The following is a 21,750-nucleotide window of genomic DNA, read 5'->3' on the forward strand; positions in this document are numbered from 1 at the left end:
TTTTTTTTTCAGGGCAAATGCACAAGTATAATCTGCAGCAATTTTGTCCGTAGTGTATCTCAGGCCTCCAACTCCTTCCCATGAAAAATTGTGATCCACCTTCTGAAGCCATTATGTGAAGCTGAATTATAGCTACTGTTAAGTCCATGGAACGTTTTTTGGGTGAACTTGTATAGAATTATTATTTTTTTTTTTAAATCAAACTATCAATATGTGCCTTGAATGATTTTACAGAGTAGTGGATGACAACATTGTGAGGCTGTGGATACACTGTGATAATGGCTACTGTTGTGCACATACATTCAGAAGGTATATGAATGACAGTGGCGATAGTCAGGATTGACATCTGTCCACCATAAAACACACCCACCCCCAAAAAAATATTATATGTATAGATTCTAGCGCATCGGGTATTCTAGAATATGTATGTATGTATTTCGCGCTGTGAGTGGGGGTTAAATTCCGCACCAATATCGTTGATTGGCCAGCAGGGCACAACCAATCAGCTAAGCGTGGTTCAAATCTGGCGTCAATTCGCGGCCGGACTGCGCCTGTCGCTGATTGGGCACGGCCGGCCACAGGCGCCAGGACTTCAAGGGGCCTTCGGAAGGTGAGTATATGTTTATTTTTTATTTTAAGTCTTTTTTAACCACGCATATAGTGCCCACATTGCTATATACTACGTGGGTTCTGTTACGTACTGCGTGGGCTCTGTTGTATAACACCTCTACGTGCTATAGACTATGTAGCTGGGCAATACACTATGACTGTGTTAGTATACTGCACAGCCACGTAGTATATATGTGCCTGTGCAATATACTGCGTGGCTCTACAATATACTACGTGGCTGTTATAGTTATATACTACGTGGCTCTGCTATATACTACGTGGCTGACCAATATACTACATACCTGTGCAATACACTACGTGGCTATGTTATATACTACATGGCTGTGTTATATACTACATAGCTCTGCTATATACTACGTACGCTGTTACATACTACGTAGCTCTCTTATATACTATGTAGCTATGTTAAATACTACGTCGGTTGTGTTATATACTACGTCACTGTGCAATATAGTATATAGCCTGTGCTATATACTACCTACATATTCTAGAATCCCCGATACGTTAGAATCGGGCCACCATCTAGTCTACTATATAATCGTCTAATTCTGTCTGTTTGTCTGTAACGGAGATCCTGCGTCACTGATTGGTCGCGGGCGGCTGGCCAATAAATCAGTGACAGGCGCTGGCCGTCTGTGACCAATCAGCGATATTGGGATGGAATTTAACCCACACTCACAGCGCGACGTAGTTCACTCACGTTCACTGAACAAGTTCTGTCAGTCACAGTGAGACGTATTTCACTCACGTTTACTGAACAAGTAAACTACACACATATTCTAGAATACCCGAAGCGTTGGAATCGGGCCACCATCTAGTATGTGTGTATATATGTAGATTCAAGATTCAAAGATTCAAAGAAGCTTTATTGGCAGGACCAAATACACATCAGTTTTGCCAAAGCAAGTGTATAGAGGCAATAGGGATAGGGACTGAGGGGATGTTGGGTAGGAGCTGTGGGGGGAGGTGGATGGGGCAGATCCAGGGTGGGGGCTATAGTCCATGGCATAGGGGAGATGGATGGGGCAGATCCAGGGTGGGGGCTATAGTCCATGGCATAGGGGAGGTGGATGGGGCAGGTCCAGGTTGGGGGCTATAGTCCATGGCATCATAGTTCTCTTTCTCGCAGTCTATGACATTCGCTCACATACCGCGCTGCTATCTCCACCGCTCTCTCTTCTTCTCCCAGCAAGATATAGGTTTTCTCTTCCTCCTTCATGGTGATGAAGTCTGGGAAGAGATGTGAGAGTCTCCTGAAGTGAGTGTCCCTCACTGCTGAGTATTTGGAGCAGTGTAGCAGGAAGTGGGTTTCGTCCTCTATGGCCTCCTGATCACAGTGTTGGCACAGTCTTTCCTCCCTGGGCTTGTAGCTCTGCCTGTGTCGGCCACATTCGATGGCCAGACTGTGGGCACTGAGTCTATATCGGCTCAGGATCTGGCGGTCTCTGGGGTCCGGGAGTTTCTCCAGATATGGGGCCAGTCTGTAGTCTCTCTGTAGGCTCCGGTACATGGTCAGTTTCTGTGAGCTGATGATATCATTCTTCCAGTCACTGACATACCTCTCCTGGCCTTCATCTGCCATCTTCCTAATTCCGGCTTTTGTCAGGTTGTTGTGATTGGTGTTCTGCTCCGGTTGGGTTTGGCTGGGCTGTTCCGGGGGTTCTGGTTATATATATATCTCTATATATCTCTCTATATACTAGCTATTGAACCCGTTCTACGCCCGGGTGGCGAGCATTTATATTGGTATATGGTCTCCATCCTGGTATGTGCTGCTCCATCCTGCGTCCCCATCCTGTCATGAGCTGCTCCATCCTGCGCCCCCATCCTGTCATGTGCTGCACCCATCCTGCGCCCCCATTCTGACATGTGCTGCACCCATCCTGCGCCTCCATTCTGACGTGCTGCACCCATCCTGCGTCTCCATTCTGTCATTTGCTGCTCCCATCCTGCGCCCCCATCCTGTCATGTGCTGCTCCCATCCTGTGCCCCTGTTCTGTCATGTGCTGCTTCCATCCTGCACCCCCTTTCTGTCATGTGCTGCCCTATTCTGTCATGTGCTGCTCCCATCTTGCGCCCCCGTTTTGTCATGTGTTGCTCCCATCCTGCGCCACCGTTCTGTAATTTGCTGCTCCCATCCATATGCCCCATACGCTGCTCCATAAAGGTTGATGGCCCCCTTAAGATGCTCCATGGTATTATATGCCCCGTATGCTGCTGCGATATATAAAAAAAAAATAACATACTCACCTATTGTCGCTGGGCGCCGAGTGCTGGGGGGCCTGAGCAGGCGGGGACACCGGCGTGCTTTGGGGGTCAGGTGCTGGAGTCGCCGCTAGCTCAGGCCCCCGACACTTGCTATATTCACCTGGCCCTGATCCAGCGCTGCGTGCCGCTCCGGCGTCTTCCGGGTCCTCTGGCTGTGGCTGTTCAGTCAGAGGCTGGCGCTCATTAAGCACGTCATTGCGCCCTCTGAACTGTGAACGTCACAGGCAGAGGACCCGAAAGATGGAGCAGCGCGCAGCGCTGGAACGGGACAGGTTAATATAGCATACTCACCCTCCTGGCACGTCCCTGCTTCTCCGTTGGAGATCGCGGCGTGCGTTCAGTGCTTACGCATACCGCGATCTCCTGGGCTGTGTCACTCTGTGGGGTCCAGACTGCGCCGGCGCTTGCACAGTCTGTAAAGGCTTCGGACAGAGTGATGCTCCCAGATATATTATATATATACATTATGAAAAAATAAGGCAGCAGTCCTCAGACCCACATGGCAGGCTCTGGATGAGCCTTTCACTTGAAGAAAAGGAGTGCGTGCTGCCTTATTTTTTCAGTTTTTTTCTTCTCTTTGGATTTATACATAGTGGATGGATTGCAATTAAGGCCCGTGCACCTGAAAGGCATTAATAGTGAGCTGCTTTATATATATATATATATATATATATATATATATATATATATATATATATATATATATATATATATATATATATATATATATATATATATATATATATATATATATATATATATATTGTATACCGCATATACTCGAGTGTATATATATATATATATATATATATATATATATATTGTATTCCGCATATACTCGAGTTTATATATATATATATATATATATATATATATATATATATTTTGTATTCCGCATATACTCGAGTTTATATATATATATATATATATATATATATATATATATATATATATATATATATATATATATATATATACAGTGGGGCAAAAAAGTATTTAGTCAGTCGGCAATAATGCAAGTTCCACCACTTAAAATGATGAGAGGTGTCAGTAATTTACATCATAGGTAGACCTCAACTATGGGAGACAAACTGAGAAAAAAAAATCCAGAAAATCACATTGTCTGTTTTTTTATCATTTTTTTTGCATATTATGGTGGAAAATAAGTATTTGGTCAGAAACAAACAATCAAGATTTCTGGCTCTCACAGACCTGTAACTTCTTCTTTAAGAGTCTCCTCTTTCCTCCACTCATTACCTGTAGTAATGGCACTTGTTTAAACTTGTTATCAGTATAAAAAGACACCTGTGCACACCCTCAAACAGTCTGACTCCAAACTCCACTATGGTGAAGACCAAAGAGCTGTCAAAGGACACCAGAAACAAAATTGTAGCCCTGCACCAGGCTGGGAAGACTGAATCTGCAATAGCCATTCAGCTTGGAGTGAAGAAATCAACAGTGGGAGCAATAATTAGAAAATGGAAGACATACAAGACCACTGATAATCTCCCTCGATCTGGGGCTCCATGCAAAATCCCACCCCGTGGGGTCAGAATGATCACAAAAACGGTGAGCAAAAATCCCAGAACCACGCGGGGGGACCTAGTGAATGAACTGCAGAGAGCTGGGACCAATGTAACAAGGCCTACCATAAGTAACACACTACGCCACCATGGACTCAGATCCTGCAGTGCCAGACGTGTCCCACTGCTTAAGCCAGTACATGTCCGGGCCCGTCTGAAGTTTGCTAGAGAGCATTTGGATGATCCAGAGGAGTTTTGGGAGAATGTCCTATGGTCTGATGAAACCAAACTGGAACTGTTTGGTAGAAACACAACTTGTCGTGTTTGGAGGAAAAAGAATACTGAGTTGCATCCATCAAACACCATACCTACTGTAAAGCATGGTGGTGGAAACATCATGCTTTGGGGCTGTTTCTCTGCAAAGGGGCCAGAACGACTGATCCGGGTACATGAAAGAATGAATGGGGCCATGTATTGTGAGATTTTGAGTGCAAACCTCCTTCCATCAGCAAGGTCATTGAAGATGAAACGTGGCTGGGTCTTTCAACATGACAATGATCCAAAGCACACCGCCAGGGCAACGAAGGAGTGGCTTCGCAAGAAGCATTTCAAGGTCCTGGAGTGGCCTAGCCAGTCTCCAGATCTCAACCCTATAGAAAACCTTTGGAGGGAGTTGAAAGTCCATGTTGCCAAGCGAAAAGCCAAAAACATCACTGCTCTAGAGGAGATCTGCATGGAGGAATGGGCCAACATACCAACAACAGGGTGTGGCAACCTTGTGAAGACTTACAGAAAACATTTGACCTCTGTCATTGCCAACAAAGGATATATTACAAAGTATTGAGATTAAATTTTGTTTCTGACCAAATACTTATTTTCCACCATAATATGCAAATAAAATGTTAAAAAAACAGACAATGTGATTTTCTGGATTTTTTTTTCTCAGTTTGTCTCCCATAGTTGAGGTCTACCTATGATGTAAATTACAGACGCCTCTCATCTTTTTAAGTGGTGGAACTTGCACTATTGCTGACTGACTAAATACTTTTTTGCCCCACTGTATATATATATATATATTGTATACCGCATATACTCGAGTTTAAGCTGACCCCCCTAATTTTGCCACAAAATACTGGGAAAACTAATTGACTCGAGTATAAGCCTAGGGTAGAAAATGCAGCAGCTATGGGTAAATGTCAAAAATAAAAATAGATGCCAATAAAAGTAAAATTAATTGAGACATCAGTAGGTTGTGTTTTTGAATATTCATATTGAATCAGGAGCCCCATATAATGCTCCATACAGTTTATGATGGTGGGCCCCATAAGATGCTCCATACAAAATACGCCCCATATAATGCTCCATATTAAAATATGCCCCATATAATGCTGCACAAAGGTTAATAATGCTGCATAAAGGTTGTTTGCCCCATAAGATGCTCCATACATTATGGCCTGATAAGATTCTCCACACATTATGCCCCATACAATGCTTCACACATTATGCCCCATAAGATACTCCATACATTGTGGCCCCATAAGATGCTCCATACATTGCGGCCCCATAAGATGCTCCATACATTGTGGCCCCATACGATGCTCCATACATTGTGGCCCCATAAGATGCTCCATACATTGTGGCCCCATAAGATGCTCCATACATTGTGGCCCCATAAGATGCTCCATACATTGTGGCCCCATACGATCCTCCATATATTTGCCCCATATGCTGTTGCTGCGATTAAAAAAAAAAAAAAAATCACATACTCACCTCTCTTCGCTCAGGCCCCCGGCACTTGCGATAGTCATCTTCCTCGTTCCACGCGCCGCTCTGTCTTCCATACTCTACATTGACTGTTCAGGCGGAGGGCGGCGCGCACACTAATTGTGTCATCGCGCCCCCTGACCTGAACAGTAAGTGCAGAGGATGGAAGACAGAGCAGCGCGCAGCGGTGGAACGAGGAAAGTGACTATACTCACCTGCTCCCGGCGCGGTCCCTGGCAGCGTCTCACTGTTAAATGGTCTCCGGGTGCCGGCGGCATGTTCCTGTGTTCAGCGGTCACGTACCGCTCATTACAGTAATGAATATGCGTCCATATTCATTACTTTAATGAGCGGTACCACGTGACCGCTGAACACCGGAAGATGCCGCCGGCTCCCAGAGACTATGGGACATGCAGGAACAGCGCCAGGAGCGGGTGAGTATTTCACCGCGCCGCTCCCCCGCCGACATCCCCCCCTGCTGACAATGAATCGAGTATAAGCCGAGAGGGTCACCTTCAGCCCAAAAAAGTGGGCTGAAAATCTTGGCTTATATTCGAATATATATATTGCCCAGCCACGTAGTTCACGTAGTATATTGCCTAGCTACGTAGTATATTTCCCAGCTTGGCCAGCCACATAGTATATTGCCCAGCCACGTAGTATACAGCACAGAGCCACATAGTATATTGCCCAGCCATGTAGTATACAGCACAGAGCCACGTAGTATACAGCACAGAGCCACGTAGTACACTCCCCAGTCACGTAGTATATTGGCCAGTCACGTAGTATGCACCATATCCCTGTTAAAAAAAAAAAAAAAAAAAAAGAATTAAAATAAAAAATAGTTACATACTCACCTTCTGGAGCCTCCAGATCGAAGCGACCGGTTCCCGATGCTTGTCACGCGCTCCGTTCTGAAGATTGCATTGCGGTCTCGCGAGATGATGATGTAGCGGTCTCGCAATGCATGCAGCGGTCACCGGGGCGTCGCGCGGAGCGGGAAAGGCCGGTTCCTGATCCGGCGGGCCACCGGAGGGTGAGTATGTAACTATTTTTTATTTTTTTTATTTTTTTTGAATTATTTTTAACATTAGATCTTTTTACTATTCATTCTGCATAGGCCGCATGAATAGTAAAAAGTTGGTCACACAGGGTTAATAGCAGCGTTAACCGAGTGCGTTGCACCGCGGTCAACGCTGCCATTCACCCTGTGTGAGCGCTGACAGGAGGGGAGTATGCCGACGCCGGGCACTGACTGCGGGGAGGAAGGAGCGGCCATTTTCTTCTGGACTGTGGCCGTCATTGATTGGTCGCGGCAGCCATGACAGGCAGCTGCCGAGACCAATCAACGAATGAATAACAGTGACAGAAAGAAAGAAGGACAGACGGAAGTGACCCTTAAACAAAATATATATATATATATATATATATATATATATATATATATATATATATATATATATATATATATATATATATATATATATATATATAAAAAAATAATCAGATTGCTTAATTACATGTGCAGGCTGTTTAGTCAATCCCACGGTGCACACACACACACACACACACACACACACACACACACACACCGGGCGCGACCAATTAGCGAAGCCAGGGCCTGCTCCAGGTTTTTGAGGGCCTCGAGCGAAAGAACCTCAGTGGGCCCCCCTCTTTAACACATACCACGATTCATGATGCACGGATACAGCAGAGAAATATAGCACAGCCAAATAGCATACAGCCCACGTAGTATATAACACAGCCTATGTAGTATATAACACAGCCCACGTAGTATATAACACAGCCACGTAATATATTGCACAGCGACGTAGTATAGAGCACAGCCACATAGTATATAGCACAGAGAATTAGTATATAACACAGCCCATGCAGAGTATAACACAGGCCACGTAGTATAGAGCACAGCGATGTAGTATATAATAATAATAATAATAATAATTTTTATTTATATAGCGCCAACATATTCCGCAGCGCTTTACAAATTATAGAGGGGACTTGTACATACAATAGACATTACAGCATAACAGAAATACAGTTCAAAACAGATACCAGGAGGAATGAAGGCCCTGCTCGCAAGCTTACAAACTATATTGCCCAGCCACGTAATATATACCACAGCCACGTAGTATATAGCACAGAGACGTAGTATATAACACAGCCCATGCAGTATCTAACACAGCCCGCGTAGTATATAGCAATGTGAGCACCATATCCCTGTTAAAAAAAAAAAAAAAAAAAGAAAAAAAGAAATTAAATTAAAAAGTCATATATACTCCCCTTCCGTCGGCCCCCGGATCCAGCCCAGGCATTTACTGATGATCCTCGCGATGTTCCGGTCCTAAGAATGCGTTGCGGTCTCGCGAGATGATGTAGTGGTCTCGTGAGACCACCGAGTCATCATCTCGCGAGACCGCAATGCATGGACCGGAGCATCGCGAAGAGCTGGAAAGGCGCCGGAAGGTGAGTATATAATGATTTTTTATTTTGTTTATTATTTTTAACATTAGATCTTTTTACTATTGATGCTGCATAGGCCGCATTAATAGTAAAAAGTTGGTCACACAGGGTTAATGGCAGCGTTAACGGACTGCGTTACACCGTGGCATAACACGGTGTAATGCAGCCATTAACCCTGTGTGATCGCTGACTGGAGGGGGCACTGACGGAGAGTAGGAAGGGGCGAATTCGCTGCTGGACTGTGCCCGTCGCTGATTGGCGACGCGGGATTTCCATGACAGAGTATATATACATACACACACACACACACACACACACACACACACACACACACACTCACTAGATTGTGGCCCTATTCTAACGCATTGGGTATTCTAGAATATGCATGTCCCCGTAGTATATGGACAATGATGATTCCAGAATTCGCGGCAGACTGTGCCCGTCGCTGATTGGTCGAGGCAACCTTTATGACATCATCGTCGCCATGGCAACCATTATGACATCTATTTCGATTCTGTGCCCGTCGCTGAATCAGAGACGCGGGATGTCTACGTCCTTTATGACATCATCGTCGCTGTGCCGGTCGCTGATTGGTCAAGGCCTGGCGGCCTCGACCAATCGGAGACGCGGGATTTCCAAGACAGACAGACAGACGGAAAAACCCTTAGACAATTATATATATATAGAAGATATACTAGATTGTGTCCCTATTCTAACGCATCGGGTATTCTAGAATATGCACGTCCCCGTAGTATATGGACAATGATGATTCCAGAATTCGCGGCAGACTGTGTCTGTCGCTGATTGATCGAGGCAACCTTTATGACATCATCGTCGCCATAATAATTTTGTTTCTTTACACTTAAAAACAAGATGTTTGATAATGGTTAAGCTATTGTAACTCATATGGAGTGCGATTTTCAGCGAGCAGAAAAATCTCTTGCCCTGGGCTACATGTTTAGTTTGACAAATACGTTTGTTCTGCAACTAAGGAGCGATTTTCCTGGACCAAACTCCCCTCTTGCTAAACTGCATACATTCTGTTCTGTGTAATAGCTAATTGCCAATAGTGCACTTTATGTATTTGTTGTTTTCAGGCAAATGTCTATATTATAAAAGTTCCTTTGTCAATATATCTTAAATTGCACATAAAATGAGTGCATAGTAGCTTCCAAATCAATGTTAGGTGTTTTTTGCTAACCGTAGACTCTGCGGTGTCTGGTAATGTGCATGACTCTTTGATTGCCTGCACTGCAGCCTTCAGTAATGGAAGGAGGCAGCATAGGACAGGACTGACGGCACAGAAAAGAGAGCGAGAAGGGAATACAAGCTGTACCAAGGGGCCAGAAGAGATGGGCAGCGAGCTAGTCCTACAAACAGGTATAAAGTGTCATCCCAATGGAGCGATAGGTCAAAAGTTCCCGATATGAGTTCTCCAGACCAAGCTTAGCCTGACCTTCCATCTAAGAAGCCAGGGAACTTAGAGAAGACTACAATTCATATTCCATCATTAATTACTGGGCACTTTTATGCTCGTTAATTATTCTGGGTTTATTATCATATAATTATTAGTGTCTTAATAAAGTTGCACTAAAGGTGATTATTAGCACATTAGAGTCAGTTATATTTAATTGTACTTTATTTGTTTCCTAGGTGCTTCACGGAGAGCAGTATCTTGAATTGTATAAACCTATTCCGACATCAGGTAAGTGTCTAGTTTTCACATTGTGAGGGAATATTCTTTTATTCTTCAATTTAGGATCCACGGTGGACTCCGTGTCTGGCGGCAGAGGCATCCGCCCTTCTCTTCTACTCTTTAAGCTCATATACGCCATAGAGTGCCCAGCGGCAGCTGTAGTTCCGCCCGCATTCCTTACATTCAGACATACTACCGGTATATTGTCTTGCGGTTTCCACATACTACTGCGGTGTAGTGTTTCGCAGTCTTCATTGCTACTAAAGTGCGGTCTCTCGCTTAGGTACTTTTTACATACAGCCCTTCTCTGGGAACTTCGTCATATATATGCCCGGCACATTACGTTACTGATGAAGGTCCGTGTGGACCGAAACGTTTCTCATGTGCTACAATAAATTCATCCTTATGCATTTAAGTTGAGTGCTAGATTTACTTTCACTATATTGATGGCTTTGGAACCTAATCTTAGCACCACCCCTTAGCTGTGCACACGGTGTTTCTATATATGTTTTTTTTTTTTTTTTACCGGCAGCACAGATGACAAGGGCCAATACTAGTCTTTGGATCCGTGTAAAACATGTACTGCCCTCAGATGGCCTTCCCGTTTCATCTGTGTTCTGTACATGTTTACAAAGCTTCTCCTGCACTTTGCAATGTTAGTTTCTTTTTCTTTTGTCAATCAGAAAAACACTATTGGCACACTGATTCAAAACACTGATGACATCGGTACCATTTTTTCTGATACCGGTGTTATATGGATGTGTGAAGCGGGCCTAAGACATGCTTTGAAAGCCACAGGGGACCAAGTCGCATGGGAAACTGATTGAATGGGCTGTTACCCAACAGCTTATGCCTCCTACCCTCTGCTGACATTCTAAGAGAGACCAGTCACTCAAGGGGAGAAGGCAGGGAGATGCCAGGGACCAACCTATCCGACTAGTCTTCCTTGCAGCTTAGTGCTAGGCGGCTTTTACACCATGTTCCAAATTATTATGCAAATTGGATTTAAGTGTCATAAAGAGATTTAATTGTTTTGTTTTTCAAATGGACTCGTGGATGGTATTATGTCTCAGGGCTCAATGGATCACTGAAATCAGTCTTAAAACACATGTGATAATTAGTTTTCCAGGTGGTTCTAATTATAGGAAAACTACTTAAAAATGATGTTCCACATTGTTAAGCAGGCCACTGGTTTCAAGCAATATGGGAAATAAAAAGGATCTCACTGCTGCTGAAAAACATTAAATAGTGCAATGCCTTGGACAAGGTATGAAAACATTGAGTGATCATCATACTGTGAATAGATTTGTGACTGAAACAGAGAACAGACATAGTTCATGAAGATAAAGGCATAATGAGGAAGGTTTCTGACAGACAAATTCATTGGATTAAGAGAGCAGCTGCCAAAATGCCATTACAAAGCAACAAAGTTATTTGAAGCTGCTGGTGCTTCTGGAGTCCTTCGAACTTTAAGGTGTAGGATCCTTCAAAGCCTTGCTGTGGTGCATAAACCTACTATTCGGCCACCCCTAAACAGCGTTCACAAGCAGAAACGGTTGCAGTGGGCCCAGACATACATGGAGACTAATTTTCAAACAGTCTTGTTTACTGATGAGTGTCGAGCAACCCTGAATTGTCCAGATGGATGGAGTAGTGGATGGTTGGTGGATGGCCACCATGTCCCAACAAGGCTGCGACGTCAGTAAGGAGGTGGAAAAGTCATGTTTTCGGCCGGAATCATGGGGAAACAGCTGGTAGGGCCTTTTAAGGTTCCTGAAGGTGTGAAAATGACCTCTGCAAAGTATATAGAGTTTCTGACTGACCACTTTCTTCCATGGTATAAAAAGCAGAAACGTTCTTTCAGGAGCAAAATCATCTTCATGCATAACAATGCCCCATCTCATGCTGCAAATAATACCTCTGAGTCATTGGCTGCTATGGGCATAAAGGAGATAAACTCATGGTGTGGCCACCATCTTCCCCTGACCTCAAACCTATAGAGAACCTTTGGAGTGTCATCAAGCAAAAGATCTATGAGGGTGGGAGGCTGTTCACATCGAAACAGCAGCTCTGGGAGGCGATTCTGACTTCATACAAAAAAATACAAGCAGAAACTCTCCAAAAACTCACAGGTTCAATGGATGCAAGAATTGTGAAGGTGATGTCAAAGAAGGGGTCCTATGTTAACATGTAACTTGTCTGTTAGGATGTTTTGGAGTTAAATAACTTTTTTGTTCAGTGAATGTGACCTCCTAATGCTGCAAATTCAAATGAGCGTTTTCAATTCTTTAAAACATATCAAATGTTTAGAAATTCTACTGTGCCTAATAATTTGGAACAGTGCATTTTGAGTTTTTAATCATTTTGGAGATTATACTGTTATCACTGGGAGGTTTCTTCAATAAAATTTGATGTATACGCTAATGGGTGATGACTTTTATTAAACTGACTGTCATTTGCGTCGACCATTTAGGAAAATCTGAGAAAAATGTAATTTGCATAATAATTCGGAACTTGGTGTAAGGCAGGTTTTTCTCTGAAGTGCCGCAGTATTTCAGAGTCAAATATACCTGGCTGTAATAATGCAGCCAGGCCCCGATGCTTGCTGTCCCTTGATCTGGCAACGTGTATCAACTGTCAGGTTCCCTTTAATCTCAACTATGTACAATATCATGTGTCTAGATTTTAGATGAACCACAACAATGAAGCGCTGACTGTGCACGAGATTGCCTGAGATAACTACCGTAATTTAGCACTTGTCTTTCTGCCAGTTCTATAGACCATGAATGAGACACTTCAGTAGGATCTGAGCTGTGGTTCTTGGCAACAGCCACTAAACTGAATGGAACCTTGAAAGTACAACTCTGTTCACACTGTTTACATCAGGCTACATCAATATTCCACTTCAAACATACGTTTACATCAAAATACGATGAAAACTGCTTTTATTACTTTTTATTATAAAAGCCAAATACTAAAAGAAACGGCTGAAAATGTACACCATAAAATAAAAAATCTATGCAAACATTCAAAGTAACTTACATAGTATCAGTAACTTACCACGTGGTAAAGGGCACTTACCAAACACCCCAGTGCTACTGTGCCCTTTTACCGCTAGGTGAGTAAGGCTACTTTCACAACAGCATCGGTACGGGGCCGTCGCCATGCGTCGGCCCGACGTACTGACGCAAACTGTGAAAAAAATTAACAACGGGGGCAGCGGATGCAGTTTTATAGCGCATCCGCTGCCCCATTGTAAGGTCCGGGGAAGAGGGGGTGGAGTTCCGGCCTTGCATGCGCGGTCGGAAATGGCCGACTCCATGCACAAAAAAATTACATGTAACGTTTTTTGTGCTGATGGTGCGCCAAAACACGACGCATCCGTCGCACGACGGATGTAACGTGTGGCGATTACGTCGCAATGCGTCGCTAATGAAAGTCTGGAGAAAAAACGCATCCTGCCGACACATTTGCAGGATGCGTTTTTTCTCCAAAACGACGCATTGTGATGTATGTTAAAAAACACTAGTGTGAAAGTAGCCTTATTCATATAGTATGGCACATCCATACTTACCAAACACCCCAGTGCTAATGTGCCCTTTACTGCTAGGTGAGTTATTCATATAGTATGGCACATCCATAGTTACCAAACACCCCAGTGCTAATGTGCCCTTTACCGCTAGGTGAGTTATTCATATAGTATGGCACGTCCATAGTTACCAAACACCCCAGTGCTAATGTGCCCTTTACTGCTAGGTGAGTTATTCATATAGTATGGCACGTCCATAGTTACCAAACACCCCAGTGCTAATGTGCCCTTTACTGCTAGGTGAGTTATTCATATAGTATGGCACATCCATACTTACCAAACACCCCAGTGCTAATGTGCCCTTTACTGCTAGGTGAGTTATTCATATAGTATGGCACATCCATAGTTACCAAACACCCCAGTGCTAATGTGCCCTTTACCGCTAGGTGAGTTATTCATATAGTATGGCACATCCATAGTTCCCAAACACCTCAGTGGTACTGTGCCCTTTACCGCTAGGTGAGTTACTTATATATGTTCCATACCTGTTTATCATGTAGCTTTTTCACTACTTTACATCTTTGTGTACATAATATGATGCTGCTTTATATGCAGAATCTAGAATAAACCATAAAGAAGGCCAAACATAGTTTATCTCCAGAACCAGGACTGAAGAGTCAGTCACTTGTACACTGTTTTTTTTTTTTCCTCCCTTTCAGAACATTTAGTAAAATATTCTGTTTGTGAGGACGATCTATGCTGATAAACTCCGCACAGCGTTTTTCTCTTGTCCTGAAATGGTCAAGCAATGAAATGTTTTAGTTTGTTCAAGCTGATTCTCTGTGGGCGCTGTGGTGTGCTTACTGTGGGTAAATGGATTTTCTCCACAAGTGTCATAAGGACTTTATATGAGATACAAACTGAATTCATCATTTTTTTAAGAAGCCTTTAAAAATAAAATGCATGGAAGTCTCCTGTGAAGAGCCCTACTTTGGAAGCTGTTGGTATTTTATTGCAGGTCTGCAGCAGTTTTCAAGTGCTTCCCAAGTGATGTGTATGTGTTAAATATTCAGCCGGAGAACACCTCAGAGACTCATTTATGTGATCAGCACAATTTCAAGGTTGCACTTTAAAATGTTCTATTTATGACCTTGAAATGGTGGAAAGGGTACGGTTGTAATGCGTTACTCTGCATTTTACATACTTAATGATGGGCTGCATGTCTTGTGCAGGTTATACTAGAAAGGAAAACCCAAATTAATGCACATTGCATAGTTCTCACTGTTTCTTAAAGAGAGAGGTTCTTTCCCGTTATTACATATGGTGGACCAGTGTTTTTCAACCTTTTTTGATCCGCGGCACACTTTTTATACTTAAAAAATCCCGAGGCACACCACCAACCAAAATGGCACAAAATGGTGCGTCCAGGTTTGAGATGAAAGTCTGCAGTCATTCTATGTGACTGCAGGCTTCTGAATTCTCACAGCGCAAGCACTGCACACTTTTAGGATTCTCCCTTGCCGGTGGCCAGAGTGGACTGTCATGACAGCACAAGTATGTGATTTGGATACTTCTGGTCACATTCTAACTAGACGTGTCCGGCCTCAGTCAACTCATTTTCATTGAATGAGGCCACACATGTCTAGTCAGCACGTGACCGCATGTATGTAAATCACCAACATCAGAGAATTATGATAGCAGTGTGCACTGTGAGAATTCAGAAGTCTGCAGTCACATAGTATGACTGCAGACTCATCACAACCTTGGACATCCCCTTTAATGTTCCTAACAAATAAAAATGAGAATTAGTATCACAAAAAAACCACATTTACATCCAGGTACCTGATAGATGACGTTGTTTGTGGAGTCGCCTCTTTCTTTTCATCTTCACCTTGTCCAGATGCCATGATGACTCTTCTCATCCACCGGCAGAGCTCGTTTCTGCAGACTTCCATCTTCTCCTGTCTTCTGCAGCACATCCCGACACAACACCCTTAAAGATAGCAGTGTTATTATAATGCTCCGGAATAACAATATCTGCCCTAGGCTGAGCCCCTGAGTAAATAATTGCCCCTCACTTTATTCCCAGCACATAATATGACCCTCACTGTCCCTCTTATGGTACATGCCATCCACACTACCCTCTCTCTCTTTTCCATACTTCACACTGCCTTCTCATACGGTGTCCCTCATAGAGAGCCCAGTCTCTCTACTGTGCCCCTTCATTACACTCCTCCTACTTGGCATACTGTCTCCTCCTGGCTGTTACCCTCACACTACTCAGTATCTATTATGTGTCCACTCACACTTTCATCCCCCCATACTGTCTGCACACATTTCTAATAGCCTCCTCCTGTACATCCCCCCCCCCCCCTGCTAACATACCCCTTTGCTCTCTCCATATTTCCTCCTCACACATTCCCCCCTCACACATTCCCCCGACTCCCCATACTGTCCTCACACATCCCATCACCGTTGCTCCCTGTACTGTCAGCACACATTTTTCCCCTCGCTACTGTGTCCACCCCCATCTCCCCACTCACCCCCACAGAATATATCCACTGCCCTTCCGATAGAATAAATCCATCCCCTTCCACAGAATAAATGCACCCTGCCCCACACATGCTAAATAAATTCCAGCCCCCCCCACACGTACACACTGAATAAATCCCCCCCACACACTGAATAAATCCCCCCACACACTGAATAAATCCCCCCACACACTGAATAAATCCCCCCCACACACTGAATAAATCCCCCCCACACACTGAATAAATCCCCCCCACACTGAAGAAATCCCCCCACACACACTGAATAAATCCCCCCACACACTGAATAAATCCCCCCACTCACTGAATAAATCCCCCCACTCACTGAATAAATCCCCCCACTCACTGAATAAATCCCCCCACACACTGAATAAATCCCCCCACACACACTGAATAAATCCCCCCCACACACTGAATAAATCCCCCCACACACTGAATAAATCCCCCCACACACTGAATAAATCCCCCCACACACTGAATAAATCCCCCCACTCACTGAATAAATCCCCCCACACACTGAATAAATCCCCCCACACACTGAATAAATCCCCCCACACACACTGAATAAATCCCCCCACACACTGAATAAATCCCCCCACACACTGAATAAATCCCCCCCACACACTGAATAAATCCCCCCACACACTGAATAAATCCCCCCCACACACTGAATAAATCCCCCCCACACTTAATAAATCCCCCCACACACTTAATAAATCCCCCCACACACTTAATAAATCCCCCCACACACTTAATAAATCCCCCCACATACTCCCCATAATCCCACCCCACGCTGAATCTTCGGTGTCTTCAGCTCCACAGCACAGGAGCACTTACCACCAAGTCTCTTCTTTCTCCTGCGCGCCGGATAGTGACGTCAGCAGCGTGATCACATGACTTGATCACGCTGCTGGCGTCGCTCTGACCCAGCGGTCAGAGCCTCAATTGTACTCGCAGCTGGTAGATGTCTGCGAGTACAATTGATCTCCGGGAGCCGGCGCGCTGCAGCTTCTCTGTGCCGGCTGTCAGCTTGACAGTCGGCACAGAGAACAGCTGACTCCCATTCCCCGCGGCACACTGGTTGAAAAACACTGTGGTGGACTATTAATGTATAATTTTCCAATACAATGCTTGTTTTTTGGAGGGATCGAAACCTTAGATTTGTTGTGGAATATTTTTCAGCTGCAGGGAAATCCACACTTTTTTTTGTTCGTGTGCAAATTTACGTGCGATTTGGTAGTGTGGATCAGCTAAAATACAGGAAAAACCCTAGAACCAACCCGTTTCTCTATCAGTCTCGGCCTCCAGTGATTGTGTGGTGGCCCTTGTGCCAACCACAGGCGGCAAGATTCATAAGTGACCGCGAGTCATCACTGGTGGCCAGGACTACAGAGGCAGTCGGCCGACAAGGGAATTGTTGCCAAGGGTGCCCCAGGGGAGGCGAGTGTATTCCCTTTTTGAACTTTTAGTAAAACTTTTTTTTGTTTGTTTTTAATTGTGGATTCTTGATTGCTGCGTACAACTGATAAATGACTCCCAAATCCATAACAATCGGATTTTAGGATATTGGCTTACCAATTAATCTTAATAGGAAACATTCACATCATGTATTGAATGCAGATTTAAACGTGACATTTTTTTCACTTAATTGCATGTAATTTAGGCAAAAAATAATTTTTGCCATTGACATTAAAAAATTTGACTTTTACAGCTTTTTTGGTTATTATTTCATCACACATTCAACTTTGATTTGGTCTGTGGTCAAAATTGAGCGGAGCTCAGAAAAGGCAGATGGAAAATGAAAGCTCCCTGTCTGGCCACCATAGTGTGCTGACAGATGGATTCACATTTAACTCATTCTGGGCAAGCTGTGAAAAATCTACTATATAATTGTCTAAGGCTCACTTCCGTCTTTCTGTCCTTCTGTCTCTCACGGATATTCATTGATCGCGGCCTCTGTCTGTCATCTGTCATGGAATCCAAGTCGCTGATTGGTCTCGCCAGCTACCTGTCATGGCTGCCGCGACCAATCAGCGACGGCCACAGTCCGATTAGTCCCTCCCCTACTCCCCTGCAGTCACAGTGCCCGCTCCATACTCCCCGCAGTCAGTGTCCCCAGCGCCCGCTTCATACTCCCTGCAGTCAATGTCCCCGGCGCCCGCTCCATACTCCCCGCTCCATACTCCCTTCAGTCAGCGCCCGCTCCATACTGCCCTCCGGTCACCGCTCACACAGGGTTAATGCCAGCGGTAACGGACCGCGTTATGCCACGGGTAACACTCTGTAACCGCTGCTATTAACCCTGTGTGACCAAGTTTTTACTATTGATGCTGCCTATGCAGCGTCAATAGTAAAAAGATCTAATGTTAAAAATAATAAAAAAAACAAAAACCTGCTATTCTCACCTTCTGTCGTTGGACGATGCGCTCGCGCCGGCCGCCATCTTCCGTTCCCAGAGATGCATTGTGAACTTACCCAGAAGACTTAGCGGTCTAATATATATATATAAATAAAAATTTATTATATTATTATTATTATCTGGGTAATTTCGCAATGTATCCTGGGAACGGAAGATGGCGGCCGCATCACACAGCTTCGCTGGATCCCAGGGGTGAGTATATAACTATTTTTTATTTTAATTATTTTTTTTTTAACAGGGATATGGTGCACACACTGCCAAATACTGCGTGGGCAGTGTTATATACCTACGTGTCTGGGCAATATACTATGTGACTGGGCAATATACTACATGGCTCTGTGATGAATACTAAGTCGCTGGGCAATATAATAGGTGACTGGGCAATATAATAGGTGACTGGGCAATATACTATGTGGCTGGGGAATATACTACGTGACTGGGCAATACACTACGTGACTGGGCAATACACTACGTGACTGGGCAATACACTACGTGACTGGGCAATACACTACGTGACTGGGCAATACACTACGTGACTGGGCAATACACTACGTGGCTGGACAATATACTACGTGGCTGGGCAATATACTACATGGGCTGGGCAATATACTACGTGGACATGTATATTCTAGAATACCTGATGCGTTAGAATCGGGCCACCATCTAGTTTTTAATAACTGTTCAAAATATTTAAAAAAAAAAAAAAATGACTATCCCCAATTGCATGCAGTTCAGTTAAAGGGAATCTGTCAGCAGTATTCCAGCATTACTTTTAGACCACGTTCACACTAGCAGTATTTGGTCAGCATTTTACATCAGTATTTGTAAGCCAAAACCAGGAGTGGAACAGAGGAAAGTATAATACGGAAGTGGTGACGTGTTTCTATCACCCACTTCTGGACTAACAAATACTGAACATGTGAACATTGCCTTACCGAGAGAGTCTGTTACTGAGAAATTGGTGTTTGAATTGATATATAAATGAGGCTGTAGATCTGATGCCTTTGCCATTCCAGCTCTGTTCCCTACCTAGCGCCGGCACCTCCCATTTGTCTGTTGCCCTCTATTCTATATGATTTCAGGCAAAGCAGCAAGCAGGAGGATGTGGCACTGAGAGGGGAATAGAGCTGGAGTGACCAAGGCTTCAGGCGAAAATCTGAAATGCCCTTTACAAGTCACAGTTCAATATGAACAGCATTATAATTAACCCTTGTAATGCTTACCATGGCCACTCGCCAATCCAAACTAGGCATCGCAAAGAACAATCAAGAGGTGGAATACAGACGTTTCTGTAGACTGCTCAGTACCACAGTAATATAACCATGGCTACTCTCCGGTCAGACATGGATGATCCAATAGTTTTCTTCTACTGCTGTGTTCTGATCTATATTTATAGCTGGTCACTATAGGGTCAGTGTCCTTATCCATTACGCTGCAGTCTTTTCCAGACTGATCAAGTTATTAATAAATGGATGTGTTTTCCCAACTGAGAGTAAGTCCTGGTGTTGTAAGGCAGTGATTAACCTTCTGCCACTTTTCTCATTAACTCTTCTCTGGAACCTGCTTCTAGTTAGAAATGGATGCTCTTATTTATTAGGCGTACATTGGATTGTCCTTCCTGCGTGTCACTGTTCTCTCTGTAATTGGGATAAATGACAGAACTATTCTACATGAAAGAGTCCAGCAACTTTGTAACTTTGTAGGTACAGGAAGCTTGTATTCATCCTTTTATATCCTGGTCTATAGTCCAGTGTTTTGTAAATCTTTGCATCATCCATTTTTTTCTCTGCTCTCTATCGCTGCTAATAACCAGCATTATCTGCTGCGTGACTACAGGTTGGTGACGGTCTACAATCTGTGTCTGAAATAATTTCATCTGTCCTTATGTGCGATATTGGGTTTCCTGCCAACGGAGCTCATGGTTCACCAATCTCATGTGCATTTCTTTCGTGTTGGCTTGATTATTAGGTCAAGAATGAAAGTTGTTTTAATTACACTTTAAAGGAGAAAAAAATTGCGTTGATTTAATCAACAGTTGAAGTGAAAAGTATGTGGAACCAGCCTGGATGGCATCTGCTGCTCGGCTTCTGTGAAATTGTTACAATAGACCAGAGTAATAACATTTTACATGTAACTGCGGCTCTGTGAAGCGTTTCCATTCAGGTACACGTATATGAACTGGACATTTGCTGATCAACTGGTATTTACTTGGATTGAAATGATTAAAGTAGTTACCGTCCACTGGAAGACACTTTTTTAGTGACCCCAGGGTGCTGCATATGTTATATATATATATATATATATATATATATATATATATATATATATATATATATATATATATATATTTCTATATATATATTTCTATATATATATATATTTCTATATATATATTTCTATATATATATATATTTCTATATATATATATATATTTCTATATATATATATATATACATACATACATACATACATACATACATACATACATACATACATACATACATACATACATAGTCAGTCATGGCCGAAAGTGTTGACACCCCACCCCAGAAAATGTGTTTTGTTTTGTTATTTCCTTCAAGAAAATTATTGCAATTACACATGGTTTGTTATACACATGTTTTTTACCTTGGAACAACACAAAAAAACTGAGGGAAAAAAGGACAAATTGGACATAATTTTACACACAACCCCCAAAACTGTCAGGACAAAATTGTTGGCACCCTCAACTTTATATTTTGTCGCACACCCTTTGGAATAAATAGCTGCACTCAATCGCTTTCAATAACCATGAACAAGCTTCTTGCGCCTCTCAACTGGAATTTTGGACCACTCTTCTTTTGCAAACTTTTCCAGGTCTCTCGTATTTGAAGGTGCCTTCTCCTAACAGC

At 43.4% G+C, this 21,750-nt stretch overlaps 1 protein-coding gene across 1 annotated transcript in view; it reads left to right on the plus strand.

Moving 5' to 3' along the window:
- Positions 1-21,750, plus strand: part of HSD17B4 (hydroxysteroid 17-beta dehydrogenase 4) — a 505,871-nt gene that overhangs the window by 259,510 nt on the left and 224,611 nt on the right. Inside the window, exon 14 of the mRNA XM_069753449.1 lies at positions 10,320-10,371. Coding sequence (XP_069609550.1) covers positions 10,320-10,371 — 52 coding nt within the window. The remainder of the gene's footprint in view (positions 1-10,319; positions 10,372-21,750) is intronic.

The sequence above is a fragment of the Ranitomeya imitator genome, chromosome 1 (assembly GCF_032444005.1).
Source record: "Ranitomeya imitator isolate aRanImi1 chromosome 1, aRanImi1.pri, whole genome shotgun sequence".
In the NCBI taxonomy this organism is placed as follows: Eukaryota; Metazoa; Chordata; class Amphibia; order Anura; family Dendrobatidae; genus Ranitomeya; species Ranitomeya imitator.